The 18,519-nt window shown below is 45.9% G+C and overlaps 1 protein-coding gene across 3 annotated transcripts in view; it reads right to left on the bottom strand.

Moving 5' to 3' along the window:
• Positions 1-1,023: 1,023 nt before the first annotated feature.
• Positions 1,024-18,519, bottom strand: part of LRRC20 (leucine rich repeat containing 20) — a 49,760-nt gene continuing 32,264 nt past the window's right edge. For all 3 annotated transcript variants that reach the window (XM_075000279.1, XM_075000280.1, XM_075000278.1), the window contains exons 3-5: positions 13,590-13,739; positions 9,884-10,051; positions 1,024-5,254 (exon numbers count right to left, since the gene is read on the bottom strand). In XM_075000279.1, the coding sequence (XP_074856380.1) occupies positions 5,097-5,254; positions 9,884-10,051; positions 13,590-13,739 (476 nt within the window). In that variant the 3' untranslated portion in view covers positions 1,024-5,096. The remainder of the gene's footprint in view (positions 5,255-9,883; positions 10,052-13,589; positions 13,740-18,519) is intronic.

Here is an 18,519-nt window from a genome sequence, read left to right as displayed (position 1 = left end):
GGATTGGGCCAAAAAATGTGATGAGGTTCAACAAGGATAAGTGCAGAGTCCTGAACTTGGGACGGAAGAATCCCAAGCACTGTTACAGGGTGAGGACCGACTGGTTAAGTAGCAGTGCAGCAGAAAAGGACCTGGTGATTACAGAGGAGGAGAGGCTAGATCTGAGTCACCAGCGTGCCCTTGTAGCCAAGAAGGCTGGTGGCATATTGGGGTGCATTAGGAAGAGCATTTCCAGCAGATCTAGAGGAGTTATTATTCCCCTCTATTTGGCACTGGTGAAGCCACATCTCAAGTATTGCACCCAGTTCTGGGTCCCCCAGTACAGAAAGGATGTGGATGCATTAAAGTGGGTTCAGCTGAGGGCAGCAAAAATGATTAAGGGGCTGAAGCACATGACCTATGAGCAGATTTGGGCTTATTTAGTTTGCAGAAGAGAAGAGTGAGAGGAGAGTTGATAGCAGCCTTCAACTGCCGAAAGGGGGCTTTAAAAAGGATGGAGAGAGACTGTTCTCAATGGTGACAGATGGCAGAAGGAGAAGCAATGCTCTCAAATTACAGAGGGAGAGATGTAATGTAGATATTAGGAAAAACTATTTCAATAGAAGGGTGGTGAAGTACTGGAATTCATTACTGAGACAGGTGGTGGAATCTCCATCCCCAGAGGTTTTTAGGTCCCAGTTTGACATAGTTATGGCTGGGATGATTTAGTTGAGGTTGATCCTACTTTAGGCAGAGGGCTGGACTAGATGACCTCCTGAGCTTCCTACCAGCCCTAGAATTCCATGATTCTGTAGAAGCTTCTCTCATGTGTTGAATCCCTATGTTTGCAGTTAGTTCTGTCTCTAGATTTGAAGCTAGTTCTCTAGCTAGCTTAGAAGCTGTATCAGATCTCTAGCTAGTTATCTGCCTATTTGTGAAGTTAGTTCCTTCTCTAGATTTGAAGCTAGTGCTTTCTTTATCTTAGAATCTATGTAATTTCTCATGTTAGCCGTCTGCCTATGTTTGAAGTTGGTCCATCTCTAGATTTGAAGCTAGTTTTCGCTTTACCTAAGGAGTATGTTCTACTGCTAATGTTCTGCCTATGTTTGGAGTTTGTTTCTTCTCTAGATTTAAAGCTAGTTTTCTCATTAGCTTAGAAGCTGTTAGTTCTTTTGCTTCCTGACTGCCTATATTGGATGTTAGTTCCTTATCTAGATTTGAAGCTAGTTCTTTTGCTAGTTTAGAAGCTGTTATTTCTCTACCTGTCTGCCTACAGATGAAGTTTGTTCCTTCCCTAGATTTGCAGCTAGTTCTCTCACTAGCTTAGAAGTGTAACAGAGAGAAAGCCACGCTAGTCTATATACTATCAAAACAAAAAAGCACTCAAGTAGCACTTTAAAGACTAACAAAATAATTTATTAGGTGAGCTTTGGTGGGACAGACCCACTTCTTCAGACCATAGTCATACCAGAACAGACTCCATATTTAAGGCACAGAGAACCAAAAACAGTAATCAAGGCGGACAAATCAGAAAAAAAATTATCAAGATGAGTAAATCAGAGAGTAGAGGGGCAGACGGAGGGGAGCCAAGAATTAGATTAATTCAAGTATGCAAATGAGCCCCTTAGTGATCCAGAAAATTCCAACCTTCGTTCAAACCACGTTATTGTGTTGAATTTGAATATAAGAGAGAGTTCAGCAGCCTCTCTTTGAAGAGTGTTGTGAAAATTCCTCTTCAGTAATACGCAAACTCTTAAGTCATTAACAGAATGGCCCACTCCATTAAAATGCCAGCTAACAGGTTTGTGGATCAGGAGTGTTTTTATGTCTGTTTTGTGCCCATTAATTCTTTGTCTAAGAGAGTTTGAAGTCTGTCCAATATACAAAGCATCTGGGCATTGTTGGCACATGATGACATATATGATGTTAGCTGAGGAACATGAGAATGTGCCTGTGATTCTGTGAATAATCTGGTTAAGTCCAGTGATGGTATCTCCAGAATAGATATGTGGACAAAGCTGTCAGCGGGCTTTGTTGCAAGAAAAAGTCCCAGGACTGGTGTTCCTGCAGTATAGACTGTGGCTGTTGGTGAGAATCCTCATAAGGTTGGGAGGTTGTCTGTAGGAGAGAACAGGCCTGTTCTCCTATAGCCCGTTCACCTATGGCCTTCTGGAGTGTGGCATCCTGATTAAGGGTAGGTTGTAGGTCTTTAATAATTCGTTGCAGTGGTTTAGTTGGGGGCTGCAGCTGATGACCAGTGGTGTTCTGCTCTTGGCTTTTTTGGGCCTATGATGTCAGTTCTCTCGCTACCTGTCTGCCTCTGTGTGAAATTAGTTCCTTCGCTAGATTTCAAGGTAATCCTCCAGTTAGCTTAGAAGCCATGTCAGTTCTCTCTCCAGCTGCCTGCCTGTTTGTGAAGTTAGTTCCTTCTAACTTGATTGCCTGTGAAGCTAACTCAGGAACTCTAAAGCTGCCTCGCTGGGGCTGGAGCTTGCTCTGGAGCTCCCTTGCTGTCACTAAATCTTCCTCACTCCTCCCGATCTCCCCCCAGCAGCTCCCTCTCTGCCTCTGAAGATCCCTAACGCCCTCTGAAGCTCTCTCATTGTCTCTACAGCAGCGGTGCTCCCTTTGGAGCTTGCTGACTGCTTCTGAGCCTGTCTTGATGCCTCTGAACCCCCCTCGCTGCTGCTGAGGTTCCCTTGCTGCCCCTGAAATTCCCTGGGTGCCTCTGAAAGTCCTTGCTGCCTCTGAAGCCCCTTGGATTTTGACTCTCTGACTGATGCTCCCTCACCACTTCTGAAGCTCTCTTGATATCTCTGCAGCAGCAGTGCTGCCTCTCAACCTTTCCCGCTGCCTATCAAGCCGCCCAGCTTACTCGAAAGCCCCTCACTGTCTCTGAAGTTCCCCCTAAAACTCTGTTGATGCCTCTGAATCTCCCTTGCTCCCTCTCAAGCTCCCTCACTGCTTTTGAAGCTCTCACTGCCCCTAAAACTCCCCTGCTTTCTCTGAAGTCCCCTCTGCCTCTGATGCTCCCGCTGAAGCACCCTAGCTGCCCAAGAAGCTCCCTACCTAGTTCTAAAGTTCCCTTGCTTCCTCTGATGCTGTCTCTCTATCTCTTCAGCCCTCTAGCTGCCCCTAAGCTCCCTCGGTTTTAGGAAGCTTCCTCTTGGCCTCTGAAGCTCCCTTACTTCCTCTGAAGCTCATTAACCTTTTCTGAGGTTCTCACTGCCTCTGGAGGTCCCTCGCTCCCTTTTAAGCTCCCTTGCTGCCTCCCAAGCTCTCCTGGAAGCTCCCTCTCTTCCGCTAAAGCTCCCCAACCACTTCTGAAGCTTTGCTGCTGAGTCTGAAGCTGCACGGCTACCTCTGCAGATCCCTCACTGCCTCTGAGATAGTATTGCTGCCTCTCAGTCTTCCCCGCTTCCTCTGAATCTACTCCCTGCCTCTCAAGCTCCCTCTGGAGCTCACTCACTGCCTATGAACTCCATCGCTGCCTCTGTAGCTGTAGATAAGCATACAAGGGGAATAGCACAGAGCACATTTACTCTGGCAATTGACATTTCACATGCTGGTTAAATGAAAATGACTTTTTGCGAGTAGAGCTTTAGGAATCCATCTTACTGCTTCAATTAATTGGCCACTATTACAAAACCAGCCACTTCCTTTATTTCAAAGTGAAGCTGTGTGGTGTTCCTATTGGAGTGACATGGAAATGGTCACTCCAATAGGATCAACTAATTTTCGTCAAAAGGGAGGAGAGGAATGATCATTATGCTTTGTGACTCAAATGCTGAAAGAGGAGCCAGAGATGAAAGTGAGTTGTCTACCTCGGTTTCCCAAGAGAACCTCTATAATAAGGCAAGTTTTACTGTCTTGTTTTGATGCTCATAGAGGTGCACAGTTAACACACTACTCATAACTGTTGCCTCAGATCCTAATAAGCCATCAAAATCAAACTAGTTAAAAAGAAAACTTCATCTGCAGACTATTGTCATTTAATCCTGAACCAGAAAGGCTCTGTAAACTAGTGCTTCCCCATTATTCACAGGACAGAGCCTTCCCCCAGCACTTCTCTGCTCCGCACTGTTTCAACCTGAATACCAGGGGGCTGACTGATAGAGGAATGGAGTTGGTCAGTGGTTCCCAACCTTTTCTCTAGTGCAGACCCCAATCACCTCCCAAACTATTTGTGGACCCCAATCTCTCGCAAAACCAGTCACGGACCCCCGCATCAAAGCCAATTTTAGCCACAATGTACACTTCCTTAAATGAAAAAGGAAACCATAACATAGATTTTCAGACACCAAGTAACAACCTTATTGGAAAATATTTAATTTAAAAATTCTTGCTCGTAACTTTTTAATTTATTTGACACTTATTTTCTATAATCACTTTTAGCTTGCTGGTTTGAGCATTGGCCTTGTGAACCCAGGGTTGTGAGTTCAATCCTTGCGAAGGCTATTTAGGGATCTGGGGCAAATAGATTAAAAAAAAATCTGTCAGGGATGGCAGTAGGTCCTGCAGAGGAGGCAGGGTACTGGACTCAATGACCTTTCAAGGTCCCTTCCAGTTCTATGAGATAGGTATGTATCTTTTATTTTCTTGTCACAGACCCCCTGCAATACCCTCACAGACCCCCAGGGGTCTGTAGGCCCCAGGATGGGAACCAATGTAGTTGGCTATTATACTGATATCTGCTGAAGCAAAGTTTTATTCTTCTAGCAGCTCTCTTCCTTGCCAGAGACTCACTGCAGAAGTCTCTACTGTGAGACTAAATTTCCAGTTTCGTTTGGAGCTTAGAAAATATACTCTAGAGACTGTGTCTCTTACCTGATTCACTTCTGCATTGCATTTTCCCTTCTCTTGACCTGGAAGTTTCATCTTTTCACAGATGTGTTCCTTTTTCAGATAGCAATTCACTAGGGCCTGGCTGTATTTCTGCATGCTGCTTTAGTAGCTGAAAAAAATATCACCATAAGCAGATCCACTCTCTATCCATGAAATAGTGATTGTGAAAAAAACCCACAATCCACCATCCCACTCCTCATGTCTACAAAACCTAACACATGCAGGAGCAATGAAGCTTGCCACTGCAAGTCCACATCATGCGACTCAGGGTTTCAGGCTTGTGAAGCAGCATTTTCTCCATTCGGAGACACTAGGAGGTCAAACTTTATCAGTGGCCTGACAATCACCCGAACCTCCTCATTCAGGGGATTTGACTTCAGGTTTACACACTGCAGCGACTCCATTGAAGAAAGTTTCTCAAAAGGGACATCTGGAACAAGAAAAGCACACACAAAATAAACCATCTGGATTACGAGAGACATGCACATATGCTGATCAGGTCCTTTGGAATTAACATCATTATTACTTATATCTTCAGGAGCAATCAATCTGTGAAATTAGATGAATCCAGTAAGAGACAGTGAGTGACGGCAGCAGCTGACTTCTCTGAGTAGCTGAAGCCAAGGAGGGAAATGTTTTAAATCCCTTGCACTGCCCCAATTTCCATGTACGTTATTTATTCACAAGAAGAGGGCTTTTAACAGCACAAAATGTATATAAATTGATCCTTAAGGATATGGGACTTGGAAGCTGGCAGTACAATTAGTGGCCTCATTTTACACGGATGCCAATGTGGCAGAACGAGCTGAGTGGAGATAAAGCTATCATTGAAGGCTCTGAACGTGACTTTATTACAAAATTTTGTTTTCATACATTCATCAGGTGTTGAAAAATATTTCCTTTAGGCTGAACTGTGCATGTCTAGTTTCAGCCCAGAAGTGGATTATTTCTAGAAAGTCTGAGAAAAGAGTTATGGGATACTGCAAACTTCAAACACAATTTGGGATTTCAAACTGCTTTGCTGCTCACCAATAACATGGACATTGTTGGTTAAAACCAAAAGCCATGCTGGTGGTCTCTGAGGGGGACTGTCTCTTTCAAATGCACTCCCCTCCTCTGCTCATAGTGAAACTCATTAGCATTCAGAACAGGAGAAAACTGTTGTCTGAGTAGGGAATCTCTGTTCTTACCATTCTGGAAATGCTTTACAGTTTGGGTGCATTCTATATATTGCAAGCTTTAAGTTTCTGTTATGTTTTAAACAAACATATAGTTGTCACAATTTAAAATGCTGTGCAGCCGCCTGGGTTTACCCACACTTACAGAGAATATCTGGGAATACTTCATTGCATTCATAAAATTATGGAGTTTATTATTTGCATTACCATAGTGACCAGGAATCACATTCAAGATCAAAGACACTTTACAATGGGTCTGAGAAAATATATTTTAAGGAAGGATCCATGCTCTGCCTTGTTGTAGCATGATTTTAGACAACTTTTCAGATAATCTTGTTCAAAAGGACTTCTTGAGATACTCCCCTTCCTTAATAGTGAAAAAGAACTGAAATTTTGCATTATAGTGAGTATTTTATTTTGTTACGGTAATAAATTCTGTATGCGTGAGAAAACTAGGAAGGGATCCAGTTCAAGATTCCAAATAGAGAAGTGTGAAAGAATATGAATATAGCTCTCACGTTCAAAGCTCATGGCAAAGACACTTAAATTAAATACTTCCTTCTTGTTCCAGGCCTATGACAACTTGCATTACACTTGCCTTATTCCAAAAGCCAGTCTTCTTTTTCCAGTACTGCGATAATGGTCACAAGGGTTACCATTTGAAACATCAGTAAAGGATGTATTGGTTGAGCCTCCTGAGACTGAGAACGGGCCTCCACCCTCTGTTCTTTTTCTGAGTTAGGAAGTATGTCAAGTAGAACCCCCGCCCTGAAACTCTGTCAGAATCAGTTCAATAGCACACAGGCACAGGAGGTGCTGTGCCTCTTGATCGAGTAGAGAAGGGTCCCTGTAAAGGGACAGAACAGGTATCAGGAGTAGAAGTGAATGGGATAGAATACCCCCAGGTAACTTGCTCTGGGACCCACTTGTCCAATGTAATGGTGGCCCATTGGTGGAAGAAGGGCTGGAGGCGGTGGTGGAACTGTTAGCAACCAGTTATGGCATGGCCACAATGAGAAGATCTCTTGGGCTTCCAACCAAACCCTCAAAACCGTTGCTTAGGCTGCTGAGGGTGGGACGTGGTGGACTGTTGATACTGGTGGTGGTGACACTTGGCCACTGGGGCCTGTGCCTTTGTCAGCTGACGCACGGCTCTCACTGCTGCCAGAATTGCTCGTGGTCTGTGGTAGGAGGTCCCCAGTGCATGCGGTGTCGTTCGAGAGTCCTCCATGGAATAGAGGACCTCATCTGTTTTTTCTATGAATAAGCATTGTTTATCAAACAGGTCCTCCACCTTCTGCTGAAGGTCTTTGGGGACCCCCTGAGAGTTGGAGACATGAAGTACATCTCATAACCACTGCAGAGACCATGACTGTAGCCACCGTGTCCACCATGTCTATTGTGGACTGAAGCATTGTATGGGCCATAACGTGCCCCTCCTGGATGACATTCAGGAGAACTGGATGCTGCTGCTCTGGCAGGGAAGGGACCAAGTCCTGGAGCTTTGAATAATTTGAGTGATCATAATCAGCCAGTATGGGCACATAATTGGCTGGCCAGCCAAAGCATGAGGGACCCCAACGAGTAAACCTTATGTCCCATGATGTCCCATTTCTTACTGGACTTGTCTGGAAGGGTGGAGCAGAATGATGGTTGTGCAGACCACATCAACCATGAGAGAGCTGGGCTGTGGGTGGGTGAACAAGTCTGTGTCCTTGGTGGCAACAAAGTACTTGTCCATTCTCTTGCTCGTGGGGGGCCATGGACGCCAGCATCTGCCAGATAAATCCTGTGAAGTCCATAATGGCCTCATCCATTGGCAGAGAGATTCTTGAAGACGTAGGTGGCTGAAGGGTGTGGAGGAGTCTGTATTGTTTGTCCTGCACCTCTTGCAGATCCTTCTCCTGAGCCAGTGCCACCTATTTAAAAAGCTCTTGATAGGTCTGGGAGTCATCTGCCAGGGAGGTGACACCAAGATGACCATGTCATGAGGGGATGAAGAGGAGTGATGGAGCAGAGACCTTTCCTCACCCTTGGACATGGAATCCTCCGCCTCAGACCATTGCAATGGGATGTATGTCACCGACGACAAAGGCTGAGGTGAGAAAGTATGGTCCCTGGACACTGTTGAGGGGGCCAATGGAGGATGGAACCAGTGTGGCCTCGACTCCCAAGGGGACTAGTGTGGAGCAGGTTCCTGGAGGTATGGATAGTGGTGCATGAACACAGGGACAGAGACAGTGCTGGGGACCTCTGGCACGGCAAGTGCAATGCCACGGTTGGTGCTGTGAGCGATTTAGGTGGTACGTACACCGGGGACTTCTTCAGTGCCATGTGTACCGCAGACTGGAAGAAGTAGTGTCCCAGTGCTGCTTCAATGGCTTTCCTGGTGCCACGCAAGAGTGGGGTGGTGCCTCAGCCATGGACTTTTATAGTGTTGAGTCCAGTGCTGTTTGCAAGCACTGTGGGGAGCTGGAGTCACGGCTTTTATTTTGCCTCTGGATGGGGTCTTTGTTTTCAGTGATTGCTTATGCCCAGGTGTAGATGCAGATGAGGCCAGTGGTGTCGATGGCATCAGAGATGCCAAGTGTTGTCAGCTCTGCTCTGAAAGCGCCTGTTTTAACGGTGCTGGCTTGGATGGTACTGGGGGCATAGCAGTGGTCTTCTTGACTGGCAGGCCGGTGAAGATGGTGCTGGAGGCCAGGAACGTTCCAAAGTAATGCCTGCTTTAGCAGTCGGGTGCCAGACAAGGTAGAGGGACGAACCAAGTCTGTATCTCTGGTTTCTGATGCCAGTTTAGTGGCACTTGGATGCTCCGGGGTCAATGGCTGGAGGGATTTTGCATATAAGTAGACTGTTAGCCTGTTGGCCCTATCCTGCCTAGCTCTTGCAGTAAGGCTGGAGCAGTGGGTGCAGGTTTGAGCCTGATAACCCTACCCCAAGCACTTAATACATGATGCATGGCTGTCAGAGGCAGGCATGGCTTTCCTGCATGTTGCACATCACTTGAAGCCCGAGGATCCTGGCATGGCGATGATACAGTAAGAAAAACTGCTCTAACACTAACTCTAAATGTAACTTTTTTTAAAGGGGTAATACAATTTGGATTAATAGCTAACAACAATAGGGGCTGAATGATAACTAACTAATCTAACTCTTTTTTGCTTTTCAGAGAGAAGCTCCATCGGCTGCTGCTGACAGTAGAGAAGGAACAGAGGGGCCCGCGCTGTGGGAGTGCCAGATAGCACAGGGAGGTGCTACTGTGCATGTGTGGCTTAGGAAACCATGGTTATAGAAGAGTCTCCGAGCGCTGGTGCAGGGACGCACTGACACCCGGAGCAGAGCACCCACAGGGACACTGCTCGAAGAAGAAGATATCATTCCATTCAGTTGAACTGTCCAGCTTTAAAAAGAGTCACTGTGAATTGTAGTGATATACTTGCCATGTATCACAAAGTCCTCTACCAGTAAATCAGATTGTTGCTGTTAAGCTTCCATCTGCTCCTGTTACTTAAGTATCGAGTCAGTGCCCTGAACTAGCTCAAACATAATACATGCTGCTCCATTTTTAATTTGAATAGATGTATGCGCTTTTACTTTGTATTTGGCTCATAGTACTCCATAGGTGGCAACCAGTGGCTTTGAAGATGAGTATGATGAAACAAATGAGACCTGTGATTTGATGACACATAAACTGCTGGAGTAGGTATCAGATAATTATTCAAAAAAAACAAAATCCTGCTCTGATTAAAACTCCTTCAATAGAAAACATGAGGAGAAGTACTGCAAAACAAAATGCTGTACATGATATGTTAGCTAGTCTACTGTTATCTAACATGCAGACTTTTTAATTCTCACACACTGCTGTTAATTTCTGTTACCTTTAATCTCATTCTCTTCAAGGTTGATAGTTTCAAGAGCCTTCAGGGCAGTCAGCTGCTCAGGGAAGTGTCGAAATTTGTTCCTGGACAAGTTGATGACCTTCAAATGTAACAGGGTTCTCATCTCTTCTGGCAGGCAATGCAGATAATTCCCTTCCAGGTTGAGTTCTGCAGTTTGGGCATGAACAGGGGTAGGGGAGAGACAGAGTAACACCATGAATACCTGAAAAAACCCACAACCAAATCCACCATTGTTGCTGCTACTGCAAAATCTTAGTGACAAAGGAGAAGGGGTATCATGAAGACCAGTGACCAGATACTGTTGTTGGTGCCATGTTCAATTTCAAAATTCAAAGCCATTGGAGGTGGTAGGTAAAGTGAGATTGACTAACTACAAAATCTGACAACCTGGGAAGAAAGAGGAAATGCAAATATAAAACACTAAACGTTTAGAAAGCCTGGGAAGACCAGGAAGGGCGCTTCATAACACCCTATCAACCTGAATTAGGCCCTCAAATACCACTGACCACGCTTTCCAGAGCCATATCAATGGGAGAAGACTTTCAAACAGAGCAGAAGGCCCAAATACAGAAGATGACGGAAACTTTCGTTGTCATATATGCAACCTTGCCACAGAACCGGGACAACAGCTCCATAAGAACACGCAACCATTCCAACAGAAGAACATATACACACACACTGACATACAGAACAAGATTATTGGTCTCTCTGTGTTGGGGTTTCCTTGGTATCTCCTTCACTCAGTTCCTCAAGAACTCAGTTTGCCTCCAATCTCATTACTCAAGTTCCTCCATTTGCCATACAGAAAAGCTACGTTAAGTTGAATAGACTGAAGCCAGTATGGATTGGGTACAAGGAACATCATACATCCATATGGTTTCTTTAAGCTTTTTCAGTTGTTTAAAGTGTTCTTTCTCAGTTCCCCCAGTTGTCATTTGCTGCCCTGCAATGCTGTGCATGACATGGGGTAAAGGCCCTATACCTTGGTGATTCCTGGATGCCTGAGGCTCTTGGAAGCTGGCATAAGTTGGGGAGGGGGAGGGGACAGGGACCAATGCTCAAGAGAACTGTTGCTATGATTTATACTACATTAGTACTGCCCACTGCTGAGCTGCAGGCTGTGTGGGCTGCCAGGCTCTGAGAGCTGCTCTGCTGCCATGGTCTGCAGGCTGTCTGAGAGGGCCAGGCCAGGCCCTGGGGGACTGCCGGCCCCCCAGCTAGCCCCCCCCTCCCCCAGCCCATCTGTGTGGGGCCAAGCTCTAGGGCTGTCCCCCCTCCAACTCAGCACTTGACAGTCTGCAGACTGTCAGAGCGGCCAGGCTCAGGGGGCTGCCCCCAGTCCAGTAGACCCCCATGGCCTGCAGGCTCTTTACAGGGCACAGGCTCTGGGTTCGGTCTGCCTCTCCTGCTGTCCCCCTGCACGATGACCTGCAGGCTCTGCATGGTAGGGGCAGCTGTGGATTTGGGACAGAGGAGTTACTTACCAGGTCTTTGTGGCAGGCAAGATGGCGGAGCCCCAGCCCTTCCGGTCACTGCCTTGGTGCTCCAGCTGTCCACAGTAGCCACTCTTAGTATTTCCTCTCTGTGCTCCTCACTCACACCTCCCACCTCCCTTTCCATGTTCAGACGCAACCAAACCCTGACTTTAAGCTAGGGTAAGACGAAGCTGAATACCAAACTCAGCGGTCCTAGCTCTCATGGATTAGGAGGCTAGTCACAGAGAGGTGTTAGTCTGTATCTTCACAAGACAAAAAAAATAGTCACGTAGCATGTTAAGGACTAACAAAATAATTTATTAGGTGATGAGCTTTTGTGGGACAGACCCACTTGTTCAGATCTGGAAATTCAGATGAAAGTAAACTGGCACAATGAAAATATAACAGATAGGAAAAAAAATGAAATGAAAACTGATGAATCAGCTGCACAGGACAGAAGGAAACGAGGGTGAAGGGTGGGGAAAAAGGGGAAGAAAATTATTTGCTGCAAGTGTCTATTAAGTTAAGTGATTTGCCTGTGGTCACTACAAATATCAAAGATGGGGAAGCTGCCTTTGTAATGCATAAGGCCATTGTTATTTCCATTAAGACCAAGCCACAAAGTGTCAAATTTGAGAATAAACTACAGTTCAGATGTCTGCCTTTGTAATCTCTCTGTTTTATGATGCGGATTTTCAGGTCTTTAATACTATGGCCTGCACCATTGAAACACTCACTGACAGGTTTATGTGTATTCAGATTCCTAATATCTGATTTGCGTCCATTCATTCTTTAGAGAAGTGGTTGTCCAGCCTGTCCAACACACATAGCAGGGGGGCATTGCTGCCACAAGATGGCATATATGACACCAGTGGATGTACAGGAATATGAGCAGCTGATCATGTAACCACCATGGTTAGGTCCAGTGATGGTGTCTCCCAAGGAATATGTGGGTCTGAAGAAGTGGGGCTGTCCCATGAAAGCTCATCACCTAATAAATTACTTTGTTAGTCTTTAAAGTGCTACATGATTGCTGGCTTATTTTGGTTTAGGAGGAGTTCTTGAACAAATGGACTCACAGAAGAACAGAGAAACGCACTCTAAAATATATATCTTTATAGATGTAGGTAACTTGTTGCCTCAGAAAGATTAATTGGATTTGAGCTGCCTGACCAAAGTCTGGTACGTGAAGGTTGGCAACATACAAACTTTCCACATCGCTCTGCCAACAGACCTCAGTCTTCACCTGCAACATTGATCCTCCCACCCCGCGTTACTATTTGAGTCCTGAGACACCACAGGACACTGTCAATTCCCTTCACTACTGATACATAGCATCAGTGTTCCCTTTAAATTTTCTTCCATCCATGGATGGAATAAATGTTGTTACGTGCATCCAGGCATGTGTGGATGGGCACCACAAACAGAAACACACGCTGCCCACTGTGTGTGGCTGTGGGCACTCCGCTAATCAGCTAGACAGCACCTAACTCTCTCCTGGACAGCTACCCAAGCGCTCAGCTTACAAGGAATACTGTACATTATCTGCATTCTTATGCATAAGCACGTGGTCAAGATACAAAACCAGATTCTAATCTAATTTAGAGAAGTGTAAATATAAATGGAAGCGTAAATTCGGAATTACACCATTTAAATCAATAAGATTTATGACTGTAATGCTTGTTTAAGGGAGTCAGCCCTTAATACTATATCTTACGTTAGGGATGGCTTCTTTTGTGAAAGACCAGGTCCCAACTTACTACATGGTGACTGTAATGCAGTATGAGCTTGTCAGGGTGATGGAAGATTACTAATAGAGTGCTGTGGTGAACATGCAGCACTTTCTTAGGCAAATTCTCCCCTGCAGCAACTTCGAAGTGTCAAACTTTGAAGTGCCAGCATGCTTGGGAAGTAAAGCCACTTTGAAGTAGTGTGGGCACTTCAAAGTGCCCGTGGCTACACGCAGGCCCGCACTTTGAAGTTTGATGCTTCGAAGTTGCCATGGGGGAGAATGAGCCTGATGAAGTGGTGTGCATTCACCACAGCACTTCATTAGTAATCTCCCATAGCCCTGGTTAACATGTCTCCTTCGAAGTGTAGACCCAGCCTATGAATGATACCTGTGTCAAAGTCATTGTGTTGGCTTCTTGCACGAAACAGGCTTATCCTGTCTCTCCTTTTTTGTGGTTACTGCAGAGACTCACTCCTACCTCTCATCTGGCTGAAAGTGGTGATGAATTTGCTGGTCACAGACTTGAGTTCATTATTCGCTAGACTGATGAGATGTATCCCTTCAGTGACATTCCTCATGACTTTGTAAATGCCAACTGGGAACATCATCAGTTTGCAGTCAGCCAAATCTGTAGTGAAACAAAGAAAAAAGGAAAAACATGAAGAGCAGGGCAGCGTGCACAGAATGCTTTAAGTTACTACCATGTTCACATAGTTTATCCTAGCCATAAGAATTAGAGAACAGGATAAAAACAGACCAACAAATTGTCAAGCTCCTAGCATTACTGGTGCGGTATCAATATAAATATAACAGGGGACATTCCTAATGGAGAGGAGTTTGAGATCATAGGTGCTGAAACTAAAGGTGCAGGAGGTACTCTCGTGCCATAAAGTGGTTTCCATTACAACAGGAAAACATCTTGGTTCAGTTGCTCTCAGCACCCCCACTAAAACAACCCTTGCTCAAAATTCATTGCAATAGGAACACAAGCTAGAGCTTTGGGTGAGGGAAAAGCGCTCAGATGAAATGTCATTCTCCTTGCCATGAAAAAAATCAATGTGGTGGAGAAATTACATCCACAAAGCAAAAGTTAATAGTGTCATGTTTCACGCCCCCCTAACTGGTGAATAGACCCACCTCCCAGGGTGGTCACAGAGCCAGCTCTCTGGCTCCTGCAGTGGACTTCTTGCACCAAGGCTGTGCATAGGGAGCACATGCAGCTCCTTTGTGACTCCATGGCCCCAGCAGAAAGGGACTGCAGGGCAGTCATGACATTGGTCTAGAGTGGTGAGATGGAACAGGTACACACACAAGCTGTACCATAAGCTTCTGGTGCAAAGTACTTGTGACCGATCTGTCTAAGTAACACTCTTATTGGAAACTCTGCAGCCTAAAGGCGCCACTTAGTAACTTCCCTGCGGCCAGGCAGAAAGGAGCAAGCAAAGTGGCTGCTGCTCACAGATAGAAGCCCAATCCCCTTTTATACGGGGCAAGATTCCCCACTACTGGCACAGGGAGGTGCCAGCAAGGATGGCTGCACCACAAGAAGAGAGGGCATTCACCTCAGAGCAGAGCAGATTTTTTTTGTTGTATTATTTTTCACCTAGGGTGTCTATGGGAACCCCATCAGGACAGGGTGAAATGAGCATGTAATGAATTAAGAGACTCCTCAGCCACCCTGTCCAGACGCCTTCCTAACCAACACCAACCACTTTACACGAACTGCAGGAAGAGGTAATGTTGCGGCTCCAGAGCACAGCATTAGCCTCCCATTGGTACCATTGGCAGAAGTGTAAAGAAGAAGAGATTATGTATAACGCTGCTGTTAAAACCGACGGGGCCAGCCACTGGTCTTTGCTGTCTGTTGTTGTAGTTTTGGATTACTCCTCATACACAGTGGAACATGCCTCTTCTGCCACTCTGTGCAGGGATAATTAATTTCTCCTTGGCCTTTTAATGAAGGTCAAGCATAGTATCTGTTGCTCTTCCATCTCGAGCTACTCACTGGGGAACATGAGGGAATAAATGGATCACACCTCCTTAATGTAGTGTGGTGATGGCCCTACAACAGCTACAGAAACAAAAGCAGCACCATGCAATTTCATTGATCAAAAAGCACTTAATACGATTTTGGCTGATTAGAAGCGACTAGAGAGCCTTAGAGGAACTGAAACTTGGCTTTAGTATTAGGGGAGCCAAGGGATTTTTTTCATATGAACAAATTGCCCAGTTCAGAAGGCAAGCAATCAACATCTGCCTGTCCAATATGCTCCTGTTCATTAGATTTCTCTCCCTCAAGCCCTGATATGCAATATCTCCACTGTATTAATTTGCATTACGTACATCTACAATGCTCAATCGGCTTTTGTACACAGGCATATTTAGCAGAACAAAGCATAGTAAGCAAGAAGCACAGCTGGTTTCGGAAAGCTTGAATTCTTATAACGTTCTTTTTCAGTTGGTAATGGGTGTAAAGGTAGCTTAAATTTCTTATTGGTACTGTCGTATTGCACCACTCTGCTGGGAGTCCATGGAATCTTCCTGGTTTTGGCCACTCAACCATGCTGGGGAGGGACTGGAGGCTATTTCTTGTGAAATAGCCCTTGAAGAAATAGAGATTTCAAAATAATAGCCATTTCAAAATAAGCGCTATTCCTGAAAGAATGAGTTTTACCAGAATCGAAATACCACACCAGCTATTTCAAATTTATTTTGAAATAGTGAGTGCATCGTTTAGACTATGTTCATACTATTTCAAAATAACATTTGTTGTTTTGAAATAATTGCCCTGTGTAGACCTAATCTTACTATTCTTCTTACCTTTCCTTTGTTTCAAGATAGTTTGAATTGTGCCTTTAAAATAGTCTCTCTGAGAACACCCAGCTCATCTGAACTCCCTTATCCCTTAGATTTTCTTCCCATGGGGAGTTTACCTGTCACTTCCCTGAGTTTGTTAAAGTCTTCTTTTTTAAAGTCCATTGTACCTGTTTAGCTGCTATCACTTTTCTTCTCTTAGAATCAAAATCTATAATCCCTTTAATCCAAATCGCCTTTAATCTTCAGATTCAATACCATTCTGTTGGTCGGAATGAACTCTAAGACTGCACTGCTGGTTACTCCCTCTGTTTTCTGTCGCAAAAAGTTTTCCTCTATACATTCCAACAGCTTATTGGAAATTTTGTGTTTTGCCACTGTAACTGTGTTAACTCTTCTATTAATGGCAGGTGACCACCTGAAGGACCAGGTTCAGTTTCTAGGGGATTCTGTCAATAATGCAACCAAACGGCTCGAGCTCCCACCGGTAACCTGGGTCAATCTCACCCAACCTGCTGGGTGCCTGTAAAGGCAGTTCTTCCCCTCTCACATGCACGGAGTCCAAGACAGAAAAAGCTTGTTCAGTAACAGCCGAACATAAATTTACACAGCGACACATGCAGTATTCCTAAACAAAGGAAAGGAAAACCCCATTAAGCAAGGCACTTCCCCAAAGTCTGCTGAGCCAAGTCCCTTTGCTTAGAGCTCTTTATCCACACACCCTCACTTACAGAGTGTACCTCCGCCTCAACTCTCCACTCACAGAGCAGTCTGGTCCATACCAACCCTGAGTTCACAACTATTCATCATGGAGATTCTTGCCACACCGGGGCAGAATCCCCTGCCAGCCACCTGCCTCTCCCACTGTCCGCTCCTTGCCAGCTGCTCTCCACTGGCTGCCCCTGCCAGCTGCTTGCCCACTGCTTTGTGGGTTTGGCTCGAGGCAAAACCTTGTGATATTAGCTCACTGTGGCTTTAGCTCTCAGTGGTTGCAGCTCTTGGCAGCTTCAACTCTGGGCCTAGCCACAAGAATTTCAGTATCCAACAGGGTGGATCCTCACGGAATAATTACAGACTCCAGCATTGGTCTGGGCTTTTGTTCTGTCTTTGAACAGTGGGGGAGGTACTAGTCAAACCAGACTTATGGCTGCAAGGCCAGCTGGCTCCCACCTGACTTAACCAGTACTCCCCTCCCCTCTTTTCCTCCACAGTGCTCAGCTGAGGGGAGTTCTGTGTGATCCACATCGTAAACACTGATGACTGCCCTGTATCCCCACAATAATTTCAAGCATTGGTGATATTCCACAATTCCTACACTGGGCAATAACATAAATTGTGACTTTACAACAAGTTGTTTACAATAGGCAAAACATCACTGCTTTCATCTGCTATCCAAAAGGTCTTGCAAACAAAGTAACTATTTATTTACATAGACACACCCTGAAACTCTCCCGCTTCTATATAAGTGATCTGTAAAGACCACATTCCTTAAAGAGAAGTTACTCACCGTAGTAACGGTGGTTCTTCGAGATGTGTCCCCGTGGGTGCTCCACCATAGGTGACGGCTTGGCCGGCGCCGCAGATCGGATCTTCCAAGCAGTTTCTGCCGGACCGCGCATGCGCCGGTACGCGCCGCTCCCTGGCGCGCTCCTGGCCATGTGCGCGATCCGGTCCCCGCCAGTTCCTCGACCAACCGCCTCGGTTGCCCCTGCAAAACACTAACAGAGATCCGAAGCGGGGAGGATGGGCGGGAAGTGGAGCACCCACGGGGACACATCTCGAAGAACCACCGTTACTACGGTGAGTAACTTCTCTTTCTTCTTCGAGTGTCCCCGTGGGTGCTCCACCATAGGTGACTACCCAGCAGTAACCCAGATAGGTGGTGGGTAATCGGATTATGTGCAGCTGGTCCCCGAGAGGACCGCTGCAGAGAGACGGGTATCCTCTTGGAATACCCTGTGAAGGGCGTAATGTTTGGCGAACGTGTCGTAGGATGACCAGGTCGCCGCTCTGCAAATGTCTTTCAATGCAACGCCCTTGAAAAAGGCTGTTGATGCTGCCACCGCCCTGGTGGAATGAGCCCTGGGAGTGGCCGACAAAGGAGTCTTTCTGAGCTCGTAGCACATTTTTATGCAGGATACAATGTGCTTTGAGATTCTCTGCGATGAGAGACCTTCTCCTTTAGATTTGGGAGCGAGGGAGACCAGGAGTCTATCCGATTTTCGGAAGGACTTGGTCCTGTCTACGTAGAAGGCTAGCGCCCTCCTCACATCCAGGAGGTGTAGGCGCGCCTCTTCGCTGGAGTTATGAGGCTTTGGATAGAACGAGGGTAGAACAATAGGTTCATTGATGTGAAACTCGGAAGAAACTTTGGGAACAAAGGCTGGATGCAGCCGTATGGTTACCGCCTCCTTGGAAAAGACAGTGCAGGGTGGCGTTGCCATGACTGCCGCAAGCTCGCTCACCCGACGGGCTGACGTAATTGCAAGAAGAAAGGTCGTCTTTACTGTAAGGAGGCGAAGGGGAACCGTGGCCAAGGGCTCGAACGGTGGTCCCATGAGTGTGGTAAGCACCAGGTCCAAGCTCCACGAAGG

Source organism: Carettochelys insculpta, chromosome 7, assembly GCF_033958435.1.
Source record: "Carettochelys insculpta isolate YL-2023 chromosome 7, ASM3395843v1, whole genome shotgun sequence".
Classification (NCBI taxonomy): domain Eukaryota; kingdom Metazoa; phylum Chordata; order Testudines; family Carettochelyidae; genus Carettochelys; species Carettochelys insculpta.
Note: the sequence above shows the minus strand (reverse complement) of the source record. Positions and strands in the feature narration are given on the sequence as shown.